Here is a 21255-nt window from a genome sequence, read left to right on the forward strand (position 1 = left end):
TAAAAAAAACTCGATTTTCAGACTTCAGCATCGATCCCAACCAAGGTAGGCCAATATGGAAATATTAAATTCACAATAGACGATGAGACAGCAGCACTGATACCGATACGGATTCAAACTTCGTTTTCCGAGACATTGTCTTAGAGGAAGCATAAAGAACACCCACAAGAAAAACAAAGACGGAAATCGAGGAACTCAACGTGGAAATGGAAAAACTTCTAGAGACCCTTTAAAGACGAGATAAGAGGGAAATAGTTGAAACAAACAACAATATAGAACGATTAGAAGGAACTCAGAAAGCCACAAACTGAATATCAGAGTATGAAGAGGAATGCAAAAAATACAAAATAAAAAGCGATGAGGAAAAGTCAAAGGTTTGAGAAAGTACCTAGGAAAAACAGCAAAAAGGTGGTACCAAACAAATCTACTGAAAGCTGGAGGACACAACTGGGAAGATTGGAAAGAAGCATTTCTCAACGCCTTTAAGAATAAAGGTTGGCCTGCAATACGATATGCTTACAACTTTAAATACCTTTCAGGTTCGTTCGTAGAATATGCAATAGAGAAAGAACGACTAATATTGGAAGTAAAAAGGGAAATGGATGAAGAGGTGAGGATACACCTGATTGTCATTGGATTACCTATCGAAGTCCAAGACAAAATCGAAAGCGATAATATACAGACAACAAATGACCTAATAGGAATTTTGGGACAATATGAAGACTGGAGAAAAAGGAAAGAAACACAAGAAAGAAAGATAGACATGGTTAGAAAGGTAAATCCACCATTCAAAAAAAAACCGTGCACAATCTGTGAAGCACTGAACTTCCCGGGCCGATTCCACCCAGTGGAATTATGTAGAAATAGAGACAGAAACCCCCAGAAGAAACCCAAACAAATAAATTCACTGGAGGCGCTCACATCAGAAAATGAAATAGCAGGAACATCGGATGGGAAGGAAGAAAAACACTAAAATGCCCGGAGAAGTACGAACCATTGATAAAACTGCGAGTTAAAGTCAACGATCAAAAAGAGATTAAAGGTGTTTACGGGAGCGAATGCAAGTTTTATCGATCAAAGGATCATTGATCAGATAAAAGAAGACAAGAGCATGTTCAAAACCATCAATGGGGAAGACTTCACGAGTAGCCGGGCAAGACTAAAAATGAGGATAAACAAGATAGAGAAAGAGATAGATGTGTATATAGTACGCAATAATAACTTCACATATGATCTCATCTTAGGGCTGGACGCCATAAGGGAATTCAAACTAAGACAAGACGAGAATTTGAGGGTTAGCCAAAAAGTAGACGACAAAGAGGAAGTAATATTTAATAGAAAAGAAGAAAGAAGAAATAACCAGAGAAGAAAGGTAAACGTTACCGAACACAAGGAGACGGGTAAGCCTATGGACAACCTAGAACACCTAAATAACCTACAAAAAATAGAGGTAAGCCAACTTATAGAGAGATGTATTTGCTAAACACAATGTGGGAACCAGGAAATCACAAGAAGCTTCTATTAAGCTAATCGAAAATAAATACATATCAAAGAAACCATACAGATGTAGCATTCCAGATCAGAGAGAAATAGAATTCCAGATTACGAAACTACTAGAACACGATCTCATAGAGGAATCAAGTTCACCATTTGCAGCACTAGTGACACTAGCCTTTAAAAAAGAGTCGAATCGTAGAGATAGACTATGTATTGATTTCAGAGAGATAAACAAAATTGTAGTTCCGGAACCACAACCATTCCCAAGAATTGAAGATATCATAGTCAAAGCGGGAAATTGCCATTTCTTCTCAACGTTTGACATTAATTCGGCGTTCTGGTCAAAGAGGCGATTCAGTACTGGCAGCATTGGTTAATCGGTAGATACTTCACTGTCCTTTCAGACCATAAACCGTTGGAATCAATGAGAATCAAAGCAAGAACCGATGAAACTTTAGGAGACCTGATGCACTACTTATCGCAGTACGACTTCAAAATCATCTACTCACCAGGAAAACACAAGATAGAGGCAGTCGCACTATCCAGGAACCCCGTCTTAGAAAGTTTTGAGAACGAAGAAGAGGTTTTGAAAGTAGCGAATATTATAAAAAAACAAGACATAATCCGAGATCAGAAAGAAAACAGAGAAGATATTAAAAATACGAAAGACCTTATAAAAAAATCAGAGATTTTTTTTAAAAATATTAAAGGACGCCAACGTATATTCGTCTCACAAGAGTTTAGTTTAGGCGAGCATATCATAAAGACGGTGCATGATTTCTTTGGCCATGTTGGAAGGAATCACATATTGAAAAAAATCCGACCCTTTTATTATTTCAAAAATATGGACCGAATTGTCGACAAATTCTGCAAACAATGCGAAACCTGCATTAGGAATAAAAGCAGAACGAGAAGACCGATCGGGCTTATGTGGAGACTAGGACCAGCGAGGAAACCGTTTGAAATAATGTCATTCGATACGGTCCGAGGTTTTTCCAACAACAACTCACCAAAGAAGTATATGCATATACTCATAAATCACTTTTCAAGGGCTGTTTTTATGTCCACATCGAAAACACAACGCGCGGAAGATATCATAAAACTTATAAACTCGACAGGAGAAACTGACTCCATAAAAATTATCCTTGCAGACCGATACCCAGCGATGACATCCAAGGAAATTCAAGAGTACGCGAGAGAGAAAAACATTAAATTAATTTTCACCTCGACAGACTGTCCATCCTCCAATGGACTAAACGAGAGGGTAAATCAAACATTAGTAAACAGAATCAGATGCAAGATCAATTCGAAAAAAAAAAAGAAACTGGACAAAGATCGCAGAAAAAAGCGTAGAAGAATACAATCACACCAGACACAGTGTAACGGGATTTGCCCCAAATCACTTACTGTATGGGAAAATGATCGAAATCATCCCTAAGGGAATAACAGAGAAGAAGATAAACTTAAAAAGAGACGGAGAAGAAGCATTTAAAATCTCAGCAAGAAATTTCGAAATCAACAAACAAAAATATGACAAAAAAAGACGAGAACACGAGTTTAAAATTGGTGATACGGTCTTCACCCACAACGGAAACAGAATGAATAGAAATAAGCTGGAAGAAATTAGGAAAGGACCTTTCAAAATTTTGAGAAAGATTTCAAACTCTATATATGAAGTGGATAACGGTAACCGGAGATCTGAAGGGAATTTCTTCAAACTGGCCCGGAAAAACGACCGAACAGAAAGGAAGTCGATCGAAGAGCTTCCGTTCCAACAGCTTCGACGTGTCGACATTGCACGGAGCTAAAAGTAAGCTTAGCGGATCCTCGAAAGCCGCTATTTCGACCTTTATGGCACCGTCGAATTGGTTCACGAAGAGACACCAACCGATGTCGAAGAAGCCGGAAGATTTAGTAACGGCCAGTTTAAGTCTCAAGTTCGATAAATCGAAGGTAGTGAAGGCGGTGAAGGAAACGTTGGGTAAAAAGTCCCCTAATAGCGAGGTCAAACACAAAGTCGTATGGGACAACACTAGTGGAACCAAAGTGGACGCTCAGGTAAGTTGTATTTCTCGTTACGATATCGTTTCTTGTTTAAGAGCCATCGTAGGTGAAAGGGGGAATGAAAAAGAAAATCGTAAATCGTAAAATCTCTTCCAGAGAATGCACTTTATCGTAAAAATTAGTAAAGTCAACAACAACGTGAAATTAAATAATTGTTGTTTGATATTCTGTATTATCGATATAGGTGAAACGTGGAGAAGATAATTTGCAATCATTGCGGACAATATCGCAGTGACATTATTATCAATCGGTAATATTAAAGATAAAATTCATATGGGATGAAAACAGAGCGTCAAAAGTGGTTATTTTCCGATCTTCTTGCGAAGGGAAAAATGTTTAAGAACGGCTCTCAGCAAGGAATAAAAAATGTTATTACAGTTCCATTTTCGTGTTCGTTTTTTTTCTACATGATCCATGTGAAATAATTCTTCAGATGCTCTGCTGGTAAATGAATCGACGTTTGTAATAGAGGAAATATGAAGTACAGCGAGATCGTTGTTGACTATTGTTCTACACCGATATCGACAAAATAATTCTTCGACAACTCTATTGATAAATCAATTGTAGTTTGAAATCAAACGAATCTGAAGTACCATCAGTTTGTTGCTACGAGAACAATAGTCACCAACGATCTCGCAGTAATTCGGATTCGTTCGATTTTAAACTTCAATTGTTTTACCGACAGAATCTCTGAATAATTATTTTGCTGGTAAATTCTGTTGGTATATCGATTAGAGTTTGGAATCGAGCAAGTACGAAGTACAAGATGGCTATTGTTCTCCAGTAGCAACAGTCTGATAGTATTTCAGATTCGCTTGATTTCAAACTTAGTTCCTTTGGTTTAATTACTGATTTATCAGCTGGATCAAAATTTAAAGAAAATGAAGATCAAGTGTAGCGCGTAAGTTTTACCTCTGCTTAATTTTTTCATCTCTACACTCATCTTTTTCAACTTCCATGTCACATTTCGTATAAATGCTAATAATTCTTTGTTTTTTTTTTGATAAATTCTCTTAAACGTCGCACAAGAATTTTTCGTTCGCGAGGAGGTGCAAAAATGGCCACTTTTTGACTTAGGTCAAAATTTGCAAATTTGGGGTTAGCCCCAACTTAACCACACTTTTAATCCAACATGAATTTTATTTTAATATTACTGACCTCTGATGGTGGATCTGCGATACTGTACTTAATGATTGTAAACTATCTTATCGACTTCTCATCTATATTAATAATATAGAAATGTTAAATATTATTTTGAATATTAGGAATATTAAATAACAGTTAAATACTTAAATATATGTTATTTGATTTGTTTTAGAACGAAGCTCATTCTCTGGAGTGAAACCTTTAGTTTCTCTTTCTTACGCGATAAAGGAGAGGTGCAAGGATTTAAATATTTATAACATTATGACCTTTATTCTTTAAGCATGAAAATATTTTAAATACAAGCATATAAATATTACATATAAATATTTCTATTTACATATACATCAAGTAAATTTACATGTACATTTTCATCTTGGTAAAAAGAACGTGTAAATTATCGTATTTACTATTACGTATTTTAACGCGAAATCTCGTTTCATAAAAATTTTCATTCAAATACGTAAATACATAATATTCATAAATTTATAAGAACAATTTTGTCCGTAGGTATTTGGTAGCGCAATTGAGAAGATGTTAACGGCGGAAAAGGGAAACGATACGGGGGCTTCCGGGTCGAGCGGAAAGCCCTCGGTATCTCCGAACAAACCAATGTCAGGCAAAGTGACAAATTGGTTTTCAAATACCAAGAATCAAAATCGGAATCAGACGGAATCCAGCGAACCGTCTCTCTGTTCTTCCCTAAAGGACCTATTCAAGAAGTAATGGGGAAGAACAAATGCTAATAAATGTTAAGTGTCTCTAGTTTAATTAACACTTCTTTATCTTTATCTTTATTAACACTTATTTATTTAAGAATTTATTCAGAGATTAACACGACCTAATAGATGACTGACAATCTGGTGTAATTCAAATTAACGAGCTATACTTTCCTTGTATTTTCTTATTGCTATACCTCTACAATATTCTTTTATCGTATCTGTCGATTTTAATCTCACACAAATATCTAATAAATGTGTATACAGTAGTTGACGAAAATATTAGATAGAAGATTTTTGCGAATATATATTATGTGTGTTAGTGTTTTTCTTCACTTCACTTCAATGTAACGAGACGTGTCTATCATGATTACACCGGTAAAAATTGAGACTAATTTGGAAATATATATATGGAAGCTAGAAGATGCTTATTGCAGACGTACACATAGCAAAAAACTAATGTACAATGTAAAGAGTATTTTTAAACATATGATTGATTAGGGGTAAAAATGCTCCTACTAAAAATATTGTGACTTATTTATACAATACATAATTAACTGTCCAAATACCGATGGTAATCAATAAGCATCTTATAATTCCTATTTACATTTGTTTCAAAAGCTTCTTTCGTTTCATAAGGAAATAATAGATGCACGACACTTTTTGTTTTATATTATTCTATCGATTTATGTATGATCTATTTTGTAGTAATAGAACAAAACGAAAGAAACTTTTGAGACAGCCTAATGCATCTTGAAATTCATGAAAAGCTTCAACAAAATATTCATGGAAAGTTTCTGTAAGCGTCCGAGTACTTTCGTGAGCCGTTATATGTATAATAATTCGTTACAATGTTAGTGATAGCTTGGAAAGTGAACTATTTTTATTATACATCTTTTTACTTTCCATATTACGCTCATAGATACTCTAAAACGCCGCGATACTAACTCTTATCTATCATGTTTACGAATGCCTATAATTTGTGAAACCGCTTCTGATTTTACGGAAATTTTGCAGTTGCTTGATGAATGAAACAGATTTGTTAAGAGAATCACATGTTATAGATACCTGAACTGTGATTTATTTAATATATCTTTTCTGATTTGTTATCCTGCAACATTTCCATGTTTTACGAAGCTTTAAATTAAATTTCACAAGTTTATTTTCCTTAAGCTAAAGACGATGCTGGTGAAATATTTATTTCTGAAGTAAAAAGTAAAAATATAGCTTACATATTGCTTGTATTTAATCATGTATTACGATTAATCCTGTTGCGATACTCGTATATTTCAGTTAGGCTCTGGTTTTAGTAAACAAGAAAGATTTATAATATCTTAAGAGGATGTTTAGCATGAAATCATGCTAATAAGAAGTTTTTCATGTTTTTCTTCAGGCTTAAAATATTTTTTAATGTTGTGAAAAAATTGGGTTGAAAATGAATAAAAGGGTGCAACAGGGTATTTAAACAAACTAATGTCTCTTATATGAATAAGTCGAGTGATATGCTGTAAATTATTTTCACAAAAAGACACCCATTTTTATTATTGTTTTCTAAACAAAATTCAATAATAATAGGAAGTTTCTTTAACTAACATTTAGTTATCGATCCTATTTTTATTGAAGTTTAACAATACTGTTCAATGTTAATAATTATTAATTTATAAGTGAAGGGTAATTCCAACGAAGAAAGATATCATTTGCAAACAAATAGTTTCAGATGAAATCAGCATTGGTACTGTAAATTTAAGATATTATAAATCTAATATGTATTGTATCGCAAAGCGGGATTCATGATGAAAAATTAAATATAAAAGTCCATGAAATTTCGCAAATTTAAACATCTCAGTTGATACAGCTTTAATAAATGTGGACAAAAGTTTAGTCTATCTTTATATTTAAATAACGCATGATATTTAATTCTACAGTATAATTAAACAAAGATTCGAAGCTGAAAATTTCGAAATATAATTGAACAATATATCGTACAATAAATGTTATATGATGTTCTGTAAAGGAGAATTGCATTTTTATGAAGAGGATCAAAGATAAAAGAGATTTTTGTTGAACGATACGACCGTTTCGAAATTCCATTTTGATCTTGTGTATGTATAGTGTATCTCGTACAAAAGATATTACAACAAGCGTCCAGTCATAATGTGAAACATTAATCAAAATTTCTAATCTCGAGTGTTTCAAGTCCCAGAACTCATCTTAATAAATATAAGAAGGACAGATTAAATTCAATCTTATTTTTCTAATTTTCTCGTTAATAATTAAATATGAGCATCAATCAATCAATAGTTCATAATGCACGGTATAATGCGTGTATAACATTCATCTGATTTCAATTAACTTACGTTTAAGCAAAATAATTATTCGAACTAGTTTATCATTCACATTATTACACATTTTAATTGTATATATATCTAGTACAACATAGAAAGGATATTTTAGGATTATGAGTATTCCTTTAATTTTTAAGAAGAACAATAAGTATGCATAGAGTATTTCTTTTATCTCATATTCTAATTTCACCACATTGAATTTTCTAAAGAAAGATGATCTATTTATTTTAGATAACGCAAATCCTTTATTTTAGATATGCAAAGTCAAATATATTTTTGTCAATAAAGACACAAAAAATCTTAGATGTCTAAATGTCAGCTTTAAGAACAGTAGACTTGCCTGCCTTCAAACTTAAATGTCCTTTCCAGTAGTAAAACTTAAAATGACATTAACAACGGCAGTAATATTTACGCCTACAGATGGAGGATATTAGACTTCGATTAAAATACAAGTAGCTCAATAAATATGAGTCTAAGTACGATGGTTAAAGAATAACGATTCGTCATTCTTTATTCCAGCGCTTAATGCTATCCTTCTTTCAACAAATACAATCCTAGAACAATGCCGCTGAAGAGAAATGTTATGCGTGAATTTATTTGCCTTTGCGGGACGAAGGTTTATTAAATTATTAAATGAAAATATTAAATGAAAATGAATATGTATAATTGTGTGTATAAAAATTGATATATGTATGTATGTATAAAATATATATATGTATGTATATATATATATATATATATATGTCGGGTTGGCGTTAAGATTAGAGTTAGGGATAAGGGCGTGAAACGAATCCCTATTGGCGCTAGACGTGATCGTTATGCAATAGAGGAGATATTTACTAGTGCAAATATGACTATGATGGAATTGGACAAGTAATCGCGATAATTAGATACTCGAGAAGCAAATGACGATGATCCTAGGCTCAATAACGAATCCGCGGTCAACGGGATGACGAACTTTACCCTTCGTTAGCGTCTAAGTTACACTGTATGTTAGAGCAAGGGGCAATTATTACGTATACGAAAGACAGGTCGATTGCCGATGAGATCGCACTAGAGTGAGTGGCTCTCCGTCGCGGTGACGCTGTCGAAGAAATCTATGATGGGTGTGCCTAAGGGAACGAGATCTCGGAGTCGTCATCGACTCCAGTCGGAGGTTCGGTACGCATATCGAGATGGTGTGTAATAGAGTCGACAAGTTAATAGGAGCCCTTAGGGGAATTCTACCCAACATCAACGGGCCGCCCAGCTTGGCTCGTAGGCTCTACTACAACGTGTGGGAGTCCATCGTAACTTACGGAGCGCCGGTGTGGGCTAGAGCAGCGAATGCCGATAAGAACAGGTAAAAGCTGAAACGAGCACAACGAACGGCCCTGTGCATAACAACGCCGGCATACCGTACCGTCTCCCACGCGGCACTTTGCGTGTTGACCGGGAATCTCCCGATTTACATAAAGATAAAGATGCTCGGAGAGACCTACGAGAGGAACAAGATCCATGGGTCCAGGATTGGCACGGATGACGGCTGCAAGCTGAAGGAGGAACTGGAGGCGATTCGCAAGAAGGCCCAAGATGACTGGCAGAAGGAGTGGAACAACCACAAAAAGGAAAATATCACAAAGAAATTAATACCGAGTGCGCTGCTATTTACCAAAAAGAAGATGGACATCGATCACCACACCATGCAGCTGCTAACCGGGCATGGGAGCTTCGGTGTCTATAGAAAAAGGATTGGCAAGGACAGCGACGGCAACTGTCTCGACTGTGTAGACCCGAACGACGATGCAGAGCACGCCCTCTTCGCGTGCCCGAAGTGGACGGACAGAAGGATCGAGCTGGAGAACGCTCTGGGCGGGAAGATAGACGTGGGCAATCTGATCGCCACGTTGACCGCCAAGAACGAGAGCTGGAATAAATTCAGGCAATTCTGCAAGACCGTCATGTGTCACAGGAGGGTGACAGCGAGGGCCTGGGAAGAGGCAAGGGGGAGAACGAGCGAAACAACAACTACGTGGAGCAATGAGGGCAAGAACACGAAACAACGAAAAACCGCAGAAGGAGACCAGTCCAGTATTCTGAACTGGCTGAGAGGACGACATGAGCAGTAACTGCCCGAAGAAGTAGATACAACGGGGCACGAAAGGACAACCCTGATGACTGCCGACAGGTTTTACCGGGGTTGTCTGCCCTCTAAGCGGAGGAAGAAGGAGGAGGGGTTTTTAGTGGGTATGGCAACGACAACCGACCGACTCCCACATAACCCAGTGATGCGGGTCACTGGGCACGCGTAATAGCATTTTCCCCTCCCCACGCAAAAAAAAAAAAAAAAAAAAAAAGGGCACGAGATCATCGGATTCTTGGACAGCGGAGAAAAGTCTCCGTTCGAAGGGTGTGGGAAATTGACGTTGCTGTTAATTGGTCAATTTCCATGTTGGTGGTTAGAGAAAGATATTAGCTGTCCTTGGGAAAAGTTGCTAGCGGGAAGCGTCGTTCGTGGAAGGATAGATTTCTCTTATCTTCCCATAGTTGGGGCACAGGCTATTTGTCTATTTGAAAGACTTTGTATAATTGAAACTTAATATTCGTAGCCGGTCCTCGCCCAGCTAAACATATACTGTGAAGATGCGTTGGCATCTGGCAATCATCTTACCCGAAGGACAAAGTCTGCGTGTGGCGAGCCACGGGGCAGAAACCATTGAAACGTTTACCGTCGTGCCCTGTCCCAAGTATTTCTTTTAAGAAGAGCTATAGAATTACTTCATGCCTTTGTTAGACAAAACGTTCATCCCTTTGACCGCGGCTACGTTCGGCGACTGATTGTCGCCTCACTATCATAAATCTCAAATAAATACAGTCGGATCGAATGACGACAGTTTCTTAATACGGCTATGGTGAAATCTAAATTTCAATACTAGGGGTCTTCCCAAAGTTCCAAAGGGAACGTTCCGGTGTTCTTTCATCTCCGACATATATATATATATATATATATATATATATATATATTATTATAATGACTTATTTTAATAATGACTTAATTTGTATAGTAAAAACAGCTAAAATCTCATGTAAGATTGTTGGGATGTTACGTGATATTTCTGTTGCATCATTGATTATCGTTATACTTTGAAAAATAATTAAGGAAGCGAACAATGCGTGGACGATTATGGCAGTTTTATTAATAAACGAACGTTTAGTAGAGAATATGGATTTATTGGATAAGTAAATGTTTCATTAAATGTAACTGCTACATGCAGAATAATATGTTGTTACATGTATGAACTAAAGTTGATGTAATACTCATATTGTATTTATGGTTTCAAAGAATTAATAAAATCTGCTGAGATTCAAACGTATACTCTCCCTTTTATTCTATGAGAATTAAACATTTAGAAGATTTTATGAAAATGCACTAAAAAACAATCAGAAGCATCTGTTTCTCCTCTTTTTTTTCTTTTTTTTTTTTTAAATATGTTGATTGCCACGCGATTTTTATACTTATTTTGACTTGGATAGATAGATTAAAGCGTACCATACCAAGACATTTCATTCTTGCAAAATATTCTAGTCTATTTGCGTACGTGCTCATAATCTTGGCTGATAACCGCCATTCGCTATATACATCGTTGGTATCGACGTCAAAGGATTAACACAGACAAATACACAATCCATACAATCCGATTTGATTGATTTTAGATCTTGCATCAAACAGATCTCTATATAAACAGATAATTTCTGATTCTAAACATTTGTATCGCTTCTTCTTCCGCTTTGAAATCCTCTACAAACGCCTTTTATAGTCGTTCAACTTTTCAGCTCACAGAAAAGAACATTACGCGTATTCCTAGCAATCGCCCAAAGACTCGAACGTGTGCTTCGATAAAGCTCGCTTAACTTTCATCGACACATCGATAACTTTGCGTTCCAAGATGTTATTACGCCCTAGAATCCCTAACATAATTTTAGAACCAGAATTTCTGTGCAAAACAATTCCATCGCTTTGTCACGCTTAACGGCTCAATCATCGAAACATGTATCATAACGCACGAATTATGATAAAAAAGAAACTGTCTTTCGAATAAAAGCAATCCGTTTGCCAGGTGCGCTTAAGGATGTACAGGACGTCGACGGAGCAAGTGTACGAAATACAGCCGCTGGAGGGTAACAGTTCCGCTCAACGTTACACTCAACAGCCGAAACAACGATTCTCTGAAATGCCTACTCCGTCGGTTTCGCCGACGTCTTCTCTCCGAAAGCGCGTCTCGGAACTGCCAAGAGCCGCGAGTGCATCCGTTTCCGGTGCTGCGGGCATTGTCTGCTCTAATACGGATCTGATATCGATCCTAAGCTCGTTAGAGTCTTCCGCGACGAAAATCAACCGATGCGGCGAGGAAGCGCCGAGTTCCCGGGACGATAGCAAATCAAACTGGCCCGGAAAAACGACCGAACAGAAAGGAAGTCGATCGAAGAGCTTCCGTTCCAACAGCTTCGACGTGTCGACATTGCACGGAGCTAAAAGTAAGCTTAGCGGATCCTCGAAAGCCGCTATTTCGACCTTTATGGCACCGTCGAATTGGTTCACGAAGAGACACCAACCGATGTCGAAGAAGCCGGAAGATTTAGTAACGGCCAGTTTAAGTCTCAAGTTCGATAAATCGAAGGTAGTGAAGGCGGTGAAGGAAACGTTGGGTAAAAAGTCCCCTAATAGCGAGGTCAAACACAAAGTCGTATGGGACAACACTAGTGGAACCAAAGTGGACGCTCAGCTAAGTTGTATTTCTCGTTACGATATCGTTTCTTGTTTAAGAGCCATCGTAGGTGAAAGGAGGAATGCAAGAACGCACATAATACGCAAAAATCTATGGCAGATTCAAAGTACAGTACTCGTTGTGATATTCGGTAAAGATAATAAGTTCTCCTATGGAGATTTCATTTTTCAAATTATTCTCGTAAAAGTACGTATTTGCATAAATAAATAGCACACGGTCTCTGCGTAAATACCCAGGCCAGTTATAAATATTTCAGTTTGCCAACGATATCCCAACATGTGGGACACTCACATGTGTGCTACTTCGTGAGCGATGATAAAGGCGCTGGTCAAGCCTTCGTCTCGATTTAACGCGCACGATCTCGCGGGATAGCATACTCCTGACACAGGTGCGTAACCGGAAGGACCTCCTATATCTAATCGCGTCAACCATACAGCAACATCGTGATTTACGTCCTTCGAGGACAGCATCTTTCTGTTCCATTTGTTCACGTTCTCGAGAGATCGTCTGGCATCGCCACGGCGGACCTACGACAACGTTTAATATTTTCTTAATAAAAGCTAGCAAATATTACGAATATATTATATTTATTATTACATCATGCATTATATACTATATATAAATATTCGTCAATGATAATAAATATATGTGCAAGTAATCATGTTGTTGATTGTAATCAAATGTAACTTGTAACGCTATTAGTATTTTAATCTTCCTGAAAAATGTTGAAATGTTGATTCAACAGCAGAGAAGAATAGCAGAAAAAGAAAAGTAAAAGGAATCGCAAGTGTCGTATATCAATGATATTATCATAGGTCTATAACATTAAATTAAGATTCTTAAGAGATGAAAAAGGTTTAATAGTCGATTATACAGATATTTCGGATACACGATAAATGCGAGGTTTGTCAATGATCCGTGAAAATTGTTTGTTTGGAAATTTGTTTCCAAGGGATCGTTCACGGTTGTCCAATTTAACAAAATGGAACTCGTTGCATTTTATCGACCTAAAACGTCATGCGCAGATATTTTGACCTATATAATTTATATACCATACACTGTACAGATAAGTAGAAAATAAAATAATTGACACTCGCATATGCGTATCTCAGATAGTTACTACTTTAGTTAAATGATTTAATTTAATGGAAATCGCTTACCATAACGTCTCGTTTTTCCGCGTATAAAATCATTCGTACGATCACTAGAATCATGTTGGATTCGAGCGATGGGTCCATGTAAATTGCACTGACCTAGGATTAAAATACGTACGAAAATGTAACAGGCGTTAAAACAGTATTACAGCCTTACAAATAAATTATTATTCAAAACTCTCGTAAATACATCGTATCTTATATAATTTTCCTAAAAAATTAATTTTATTCGTTATATTTATCTTAGGAAATGTACGTTATTAATCTCAACAGCATTGGAAAACCAATTACCGAATGGCTGAAATTAATCGATTACAAAATTCCATTACGGATAAATTATTTGCAGAACTCTTTAAAAGATACGTGTAAGCTTTGAACAGTGTAAACAGAAAATACAGAGCTTCCATCCGAGTATACGATCGAGATGTTTGAAAGCAAGTAGCGTACCTTGAAAATACAGAGATACGCATAACTCTGCCCTATGTTTCCCGGTTGCTCGCGTACATATGTAGGAAAAGGTATTCTATATCTAAGTATAATAACAGAATTTCGTTTGGTATTACTTACGATGTTTAAAAGAGCCAAGATATATTGCTGTACTCGAATTCCATGAAAATCTACCACGGAGTAATCAGCAGCTATTCCAAGCTCTAGCCATCGTGGCGGCGAATCCTTAGCAGTTGGTCTTTTCTCTAGAAATGACTTATCTTAGAAATCGACTTATCTTCCACGAAATTAGAAAGTCTACTCGACTCGACTTGATAGCTTAAACGCATGATTATTAAAAGCATAAATTAATATCTACGAGCAAGTATTCGTGGAATAATTATTATGATATAAATAATTATTTCAAAAGTATAATTTCAAAAATATCAATTCGGTATCACCGTGAATTTCATCCTGCAAATTTCTTTAAAATTCTTGACAAATTTTGGTAAACGTATTCCTCCAGCAAATTTGTCTATTTTTCTATTTTTTTACATTAAATTAGGCAAGATAGATAAAGATTCGTGCAATGGACAATATACATATGTGTAATAGACAGGGAATAATAAAATAAATTAAAAACAGCGAAATATAGATGAACGTGTAGAAGATCAAGCGAGAGTGGAACGCAATAGGGAGAATAATTGTAAACCGAGTTCCTTTTAAGGCTGAAGATAAGCTATTCTTATATTACATGCTGTTATTATTACTTTTGTACACGATAGATTGGAATATCAGTACAATTTCTTTCTTTCAGTAATATTCGATGATTCGTTAATTTATTAACCGCTATATTGTACGTGGTAAGTAAAAAAGCAACGATTGTACAAGAATGGCATTTGGAAAAATATTTGACTTACTTGATAATCTGTTCCTTTGCCATTTAGGACCAGAGAAGTATCCAATTTCCTCGGGATTTGTTATTTTATATAGGTTGGGGTTGATAATCAATCTCGGATCCACTCGGATTGGTTATCACACCTTTTATTTTCTCTCTTATACAAAACACCAAATCACACAGCAAACGTTTAAACTCTCCCAATGCGTCTTAGCAATTAAGGCGTGGTCGACTCCTATGACAAAAGAGCGTCGTTAGGAGTCGTACCAACACAACCCTAGTAACCTTTTAGTAACTAGCGGTCATACCAACTGAGCATTTCTCAACAGGATTTACGTCGATCGATAATTCTTCCACTATTGTATCGTTGTATTCTGTGGAGACATCGTCTTTTTCATCGTACAGAATCAATTTCTCAGCTTCTGGGTATTCCACGTCGAAGACGTCACCGGAAAGATTATAAAATCCCTGAACATCGTGGCTTAAGGAATCGCGTTTGCTTCGTTTCGACTTTCTCTTACTTTCTTCAACTTCGAATTTATTCGATTTCCCTGTAACCGAATTATCAACGTTTTACCACGTTTGCCTGTCTTATCTTCGCTATTCTCGTTACGGATAAAATGAAAAAATAGTTGCAAAATTTCTGAAATTGTAAATACGACCAGACTGGAACGTATCAACGACATATACGGTGTCACAAAATTGTGACAAGTCAATATTCCAGTTGTTAGTTTGTTGAATTTACGCCACCGCTGATTAAACGTATCACGCTTTAATAGAAAATTCAATTTCCCAGCGGGGAAAATGGAATTTTGCGCTAATTAAAGTATTGCGCTTTTGTACAAAATTCCATTGTTTTCTGTTGCCCGCAAAAATGCAATTTTACGACGGACATTTCAGACAAATTTCCATCAGACGGCTTTCCATCCGTAAAAAAGAATGCTATCTATAAAAGTGTCAATGGAAATTGATCAAAGTAACGTCAAACAAACCCGTTTAAACAGCGAGGTAAATAGACCAATTGCTTTTAACAAAACCTGTATCGTTGCTCTTAACCGTTTCACTTTTAAATATCAATCGGCGCTGTTCCTCATTAAAATTTCGATTCAAATCGAACGAGAAATACAGCGTAACACTTGGAATTTTCTATCGTTTCTCAACCATACTTCGAACATTTACGTCGCATTCTTCGATTCATAGGATCGCGATGTTGGATTCTTCGATTTCGATACAAAAACGTTTCACAGCTTTCGACGCGGGCAATTTAATTAAGAGAACAAATAATTTGTTTATAAACTGCCAATTACGTGCCTTGAATTTCCGATATATGCAATAAATTTCATTGCTACTTGACCTAAGTGGGTCATAAAGTTGCAACCGTGTAAACCGTGCCACGTAATTTTATTGCATTCAATTTTCCACGTTTCCAACAATTTATCAAATTAGAATTTATCCGCGCATCGTACGAAATTTTTCATAAAAATTGATTAATAATAGTAGATATATAGCTCCTCGTATTCGTAAAACAGATTTTTAATCTGTAAACAACGAGTCGTGGTAATTACGATACGATCGATTTTCAACTTAGCAAAATTTGTTTCCATTTAACATTCACATCCAGATTGTATTTCCTTTGTAATAAATTAATTATATAATTAAATAAATTTATTATTCGAACCGATATTCAGATACAGTTCGAGTATACTTGATAAATTTTCAGACTCGATTCTCCAAGTCGAAAATGAGAACGTTTTATCCTATACTTTTTCTTCATTTTTCCACAAGGATTCGCGTTGTTCTCGCTTTCAGACGTTGTTCCGTTGCATCCTGTATATACGGGGTGTGCGAAAACCGTGTGTTTAAACCGTCAAATTGTAAGGAGTTGATTTACAGACAAGAAGAAGAAGAAGAAGGAAGAACTTTATATAATGTTCGTCAACGGACGTTTCTTTACAGAATTACAAACGAGTATCGTTCGTACGAAACAGGTAACGACGCGTTTTCCATCGCAGCGTGCAAAAGTTCGCTGTATTATCGTGTCAGCGCAGTTGCATGCTTTTTATCATGCGACAACAAGCCCGTGTCGTTAATAGCTACAATAATGATACAATGAAAAATTATTATCTGGTATGTTTGATTGGTCGTTGGAGAACGTTGTCCGTGTGCTCGGATAGAAGCCTGACATCGATCAACGATGGGAGTAATACGATCTCGTACACACAGTTGCTAACAATTCGATCGAGTTGCAAAAACCGCGTGTTTTTACTCGTTGCGCTAGTTGTTCACGCGAACTCGCATCTCCAGAATAAACCTTCCGTTTTACAGTTGCGAAACCATAAATACAGAAAAGAAAACGCAGTTCTTGAAACTCTGACGAAACGCTGATAATACGGTCAATTGTCGCGTGCCGTGGAATGGAAAATTCGTCGTTACTTGTTTCATACGTACGATACTTGTTTGTAACTGTGAAAAAACGCGTTTATTGCCCAGCTTCGTACGACATGTTTTTCGGTAAATATTTACAAAGCGGACAATCTCGCCATATTCAACGGCTTTGAAATATGTTTGCCAAGGCTAATATTCCGAACAACTTTTTCCTGTAATACTCTTTACCGTCGCTCTGCTTTCCGCGATATTCGCAGCAATTTCTGTCTCGACGACAGCGATGATTTCGTAGTTTCGTTTTTCTCGATATCACTGCTAAAGCTTTTCCTACCTCGAATAACGACGCAAAGCTTCGTATGAATCGTATCTATCCTGTTACTTGATACGCGAATTTAATTCGCGGTAGCCTCAATGATGTTTCTTCCCTGTGCGAGTTGAAAATGATTATCAGAACTGCATATATATATATATATATATATATAAATGTACGGACATCAACGTCCGAGACGTTCGTCCATGCCAAACGGTAACGCGTACAGGAAACATTTGTTCAAAATGACTTTGACTTTAGCTATATTTTTAAATTGGAATTAGCTAATGGTCGTTCGCTTTGTAAATGATTATTTCTTTTTCTTCTTTTTGCCTGCAGATTAAGCCCTCCCTGTTTGACGGTTTAAATTTATTAAATTAAATTTATTAAACCGAATATATATATATATATATATATATATATATTCGTTTGTACTACGATTACTCTCATACTCTATGTATGGTATTATAATATCGACGCTATCAGTTCTTACAGTATCACGATCAGAGTCAATTTTAGAATAGAAGAAGCAATTAACGGCGGATCGCAAAGTAAGAAGCTTATAACATAATTGGCAAGGAAGTCGGTAAATCGATCAACCAATCACCTACATCCAACCGTCTAACGAAAGATGAAAAGCCATCGCGATAACGATCCTTCTCACCTGCAGGATTTTCCGGATTCACAGACACGAAGCTCGAATTATTCCTGATCGACCACCACTTTTCGTTTTTCGGCTGAAACATCACATGCTGGCCATTCGTCAGCGGCTGAACGAAGAACGATCTCTGCCCGATCAACATCAAGGCGTACACTTCTTCTTCGCATATCGTCACGACGACGAAGGAACTCGCGTCTCCTTCCAAGCTGCCTTGTCGAAGATCGCAGTTCGCCTTGGCGTTACGTCGCTCGGACTTGGTTTTACCCTGACGCACCCAATTCACGGTGAAATTCGACGACAGTATCAATCGATCGTTGGCCATGGTCCTTAAGGTCCAGTTGCTGATCTCGAGGAACACCGGCTCTTAGTGGAGATACTCGCGCCAAGTTTCTCGGTCTTCGTGGGTCGATCTTCTGTTCCGCGCGCTCTCATTCGGGATCACTCGAGGGTAAACGATCTCGTACTCCTGCAAGCTTTGCAGAAAGTCGCTCATTCGCGACTTAGTAGCGATCGTGCCGAGCAGCCACGTGGCGAGGAGAAAACTGGGAAGTTTCGATCGCGTCATGTCTCGCGCGCTTTGATCGAAATTTCAATAGGATTTTCTGGCTACCCAAAACTCGCCAGGCATGCTCGTTCACTCGCAGACGTAGTTATCGCGATGAAAGCAGCTAATTCGCAGACCCGATATTCTCATTTCATTTCGCCGGTTCGTAACGCTTTCGAAACGCCGTGTCATATAGACGCGGATGCGACGATACTCTCGCGTTCTAACATTTTCAATGTCTCGCGCTTTATCACGTAGCTCGCGCGGAAGTAATACGAAGGTGAATCGTTGGTTTTAATACACAGGGTGTTGTTTAATCGATCGTATAATGGAGAAAGGAACGATTCTACGGTACACCAGAGATGAAATGAAATCATAGAATGCAGTGGTTTTGTAGGTAGTGCTTTATCGAAAAGATTAACCGTGAATATTTGCTCGACCTATTTATACCAAATTGATACAGAATCTTAAAATACAGACGAATCTTTCTCAATTTCCTTCGATCATCGTCTCTAGGCGTACGAAACTGCCTCGTTGAATTCGAACGTTCGTCGATTTCCTTCGACGTCTTTCAATTTCTTCTTTTTTCAATCGCCGTTCGCCTTCTCAAAGCTGTCTTCGAACAGAATTCTTAGAACGACTTCCAATTCCTTTCGATTCGTCCAATCGTTTAGCTTTACGAAACTGTTTCGCTAAACTCCTTTTTCCACTGTACTTGCGTATCGTAACCAACTCGTGGGCGGTAACTCGCGTCGATTAACGATTCACCACCAGTAAAGTAACCGGGAATGCAGCAAACTAGTAGTCGGTAGAACGAAGCGGAACGTAAGTGGAGCGAGCGATAAGAGCGATCGCGACAATCGCACGCCTCGCCGTGCGATTCCCACGCGAGCGAATCATCAAATTCGAGCCAAAGATTCTCACCAACTCGAAGATTCGCGCCAGTATTTTCCACGCGCGCGTCACAGAAATTCGAACGACTTTCGCGAAAAGGACGGAAGGATAAGACGATCGATCGGATCTCGGGTCGATCGCGATACCCCCGGACAGAAGGTTTCGACGAAAAAGTGGAGTAGACGCGACGAAGGAGCGTCGTGCAGCAACTGGTGGCCAATTTATTCACCACGTGCCGTAGGAATTTAATTTTCTTTCGCGCAAGAACGATCCACCATCGGAGAAAGTAGAATATAATTAATTTCGATCTCGCGTCGATCGCGACGTTCCGGATGGAACGTTTCGCCGAAGAGGTGGAATAAACGCGACGAAGGAGCGTCGTACAGCAACCGGTGGCCATTTTTTCCACCACGTGGCACCACGTGGAAATTTAAACGTTTTCCATGAAAATGATGCACCATCGGTAAAAGTAAAATACGATAATTAATCGGTCGTCGAGTCGAACGTGATATTCCGGATAAAATTTTTCGATGAAAAAAGTGGAGTAAACGCGACGAACGAGCTTCGTGCTACGACTGGCAGCCACATGGAGGGATGAACGCGGCTGGAAACGCACGCGAGTGCAGCGGCGAATTGTGCGTAAGAGTAAGCGCGAACGCGAGACTGGAAAAAGCACCAGCGCTTACCGCCCACTGAAGTTCTAATAATGGCAGCTTTATGTGCAATCACCGAGAAACGAGGATGCTGGCGAACGCATTGTTCGACCCCGACCGAGACGATTTAACAAGGGCCGAGGATTTCATCTTGAACGTTGCTCTTGTCACGACCGGCATACTTCAAATCCGATGGACCGATGATGGAGATAGAGATGTGGCGGCCTTGGCGACAATGTTGTGTACAATTTTCTAATGTTATGTGTCCACGAGAAAATTCCCATTCTATTGGGTTTTCTCAAAAGTTTCTTTCGTTTTATAAGGAAGTGACAGATGCACATCATTTTTTGTTTTACATTATGATTCATTTTGTTCTATTAGTAGAAAACGGATCATACAAAATTCAATAAAATAATATAAAAGAAAAAATGTTGTGCATCTATTATTTTCTTATAAAACAGACAGAGACTTTTGGAACAACCTAATATGTTTCTCATTGACATCCTTGGGAATTAAGTAGAGGATAATGGAAAAATGGAAATCGATAAAAAGTATTTATTATTATATCGAGAGTTTTAATGAGTTTTTTTTTTTTTAGAAAAGTTTGTTACTTTATACAATTTATTGGTAGTGTATTGCTATAACAATTTTTCTAAAATTTACAATTTAAATTACATTGGTTCGTTGAACGATCGAGTAATAACTTAACAGTGTTTTAAATCTCATTCTCGTAGATTTGATTGTATTTGTAATTATTATAATTATGAGCATCGTATTCTTAAGAACATCCCCTTTT

General features: G+C 37.5%; 1 protein-coding gene and 1 long non-coding RNA gene across 7 annotated transcripts in view; one reads left to right on the forward strand and one right to left on the reverse strand.

Annotated features, from left to right (window-relative positions):
• The first annotated feature begins 2997 nt into the window (after window positions 1-2997).
• The window catches only part of LOC126926796 (uncharacterized), a 94870-nt gene continuing 76612 nt past the window's right edge, over window positions 2998-21255 (forward strand). Inside the window, exons 1-3 of one of the 6 annotated variants that reach the window (XR_007714874.1) lie at window positions 2998-3555; window positions 4880-5096; window positions 5215-5511. Coding sequence is in view for 5 of the 6 variants with exons in the window: in XM_050743152.1 (XP_050599109.1) it covers window positions 3169-3555; window positions 5215-5430 (603 nt within the window). In the remaining variant the exon portion in view is untranslated. Of the gene's footprint in view, window positions 3556-3745; window positions 3945-4879; window positions 5097-5214; window positions 5512-8287; window positions 10072-21255 lie in introns of those variants that run through there. The other 5 variants (XM_050743152.1, XM_050743156.1, XM_050743153.1 and 2 more) reach the window with 5 other exon arrangements.
• On the reverse strand, window positions 13371-15209 carry LOC126926847 (uncharacterized). Its single transcript, XR_007714941.1, has 4 exons — window positions 15035-15209; window positions 14256-14380; window positions 13695-13787; window positions 13371-13541 (listed from the first exon to the last, which is right to left on the reverse strand). It is a non-coding gene; the product is annotated as an uncharacterized LOC126926847 (long non-coding RNA).

The sequence above is a fragment of the Bombus affinis genome, unplaced genomic scaffold (assembly GCF_024516045.1).
Source record: "Bombus affinis isolate iyBomAffi1 unplaced genomic scaffold, iyBomAffi1.2 ctg00000059.1, whole genome shotgun sequence".
Lineage (NCBI taxonomy): Eukaryota > Metazoa > Arthropoda > Insecta > Hymenoptera > Apidae > Bombus > Bombus affinis.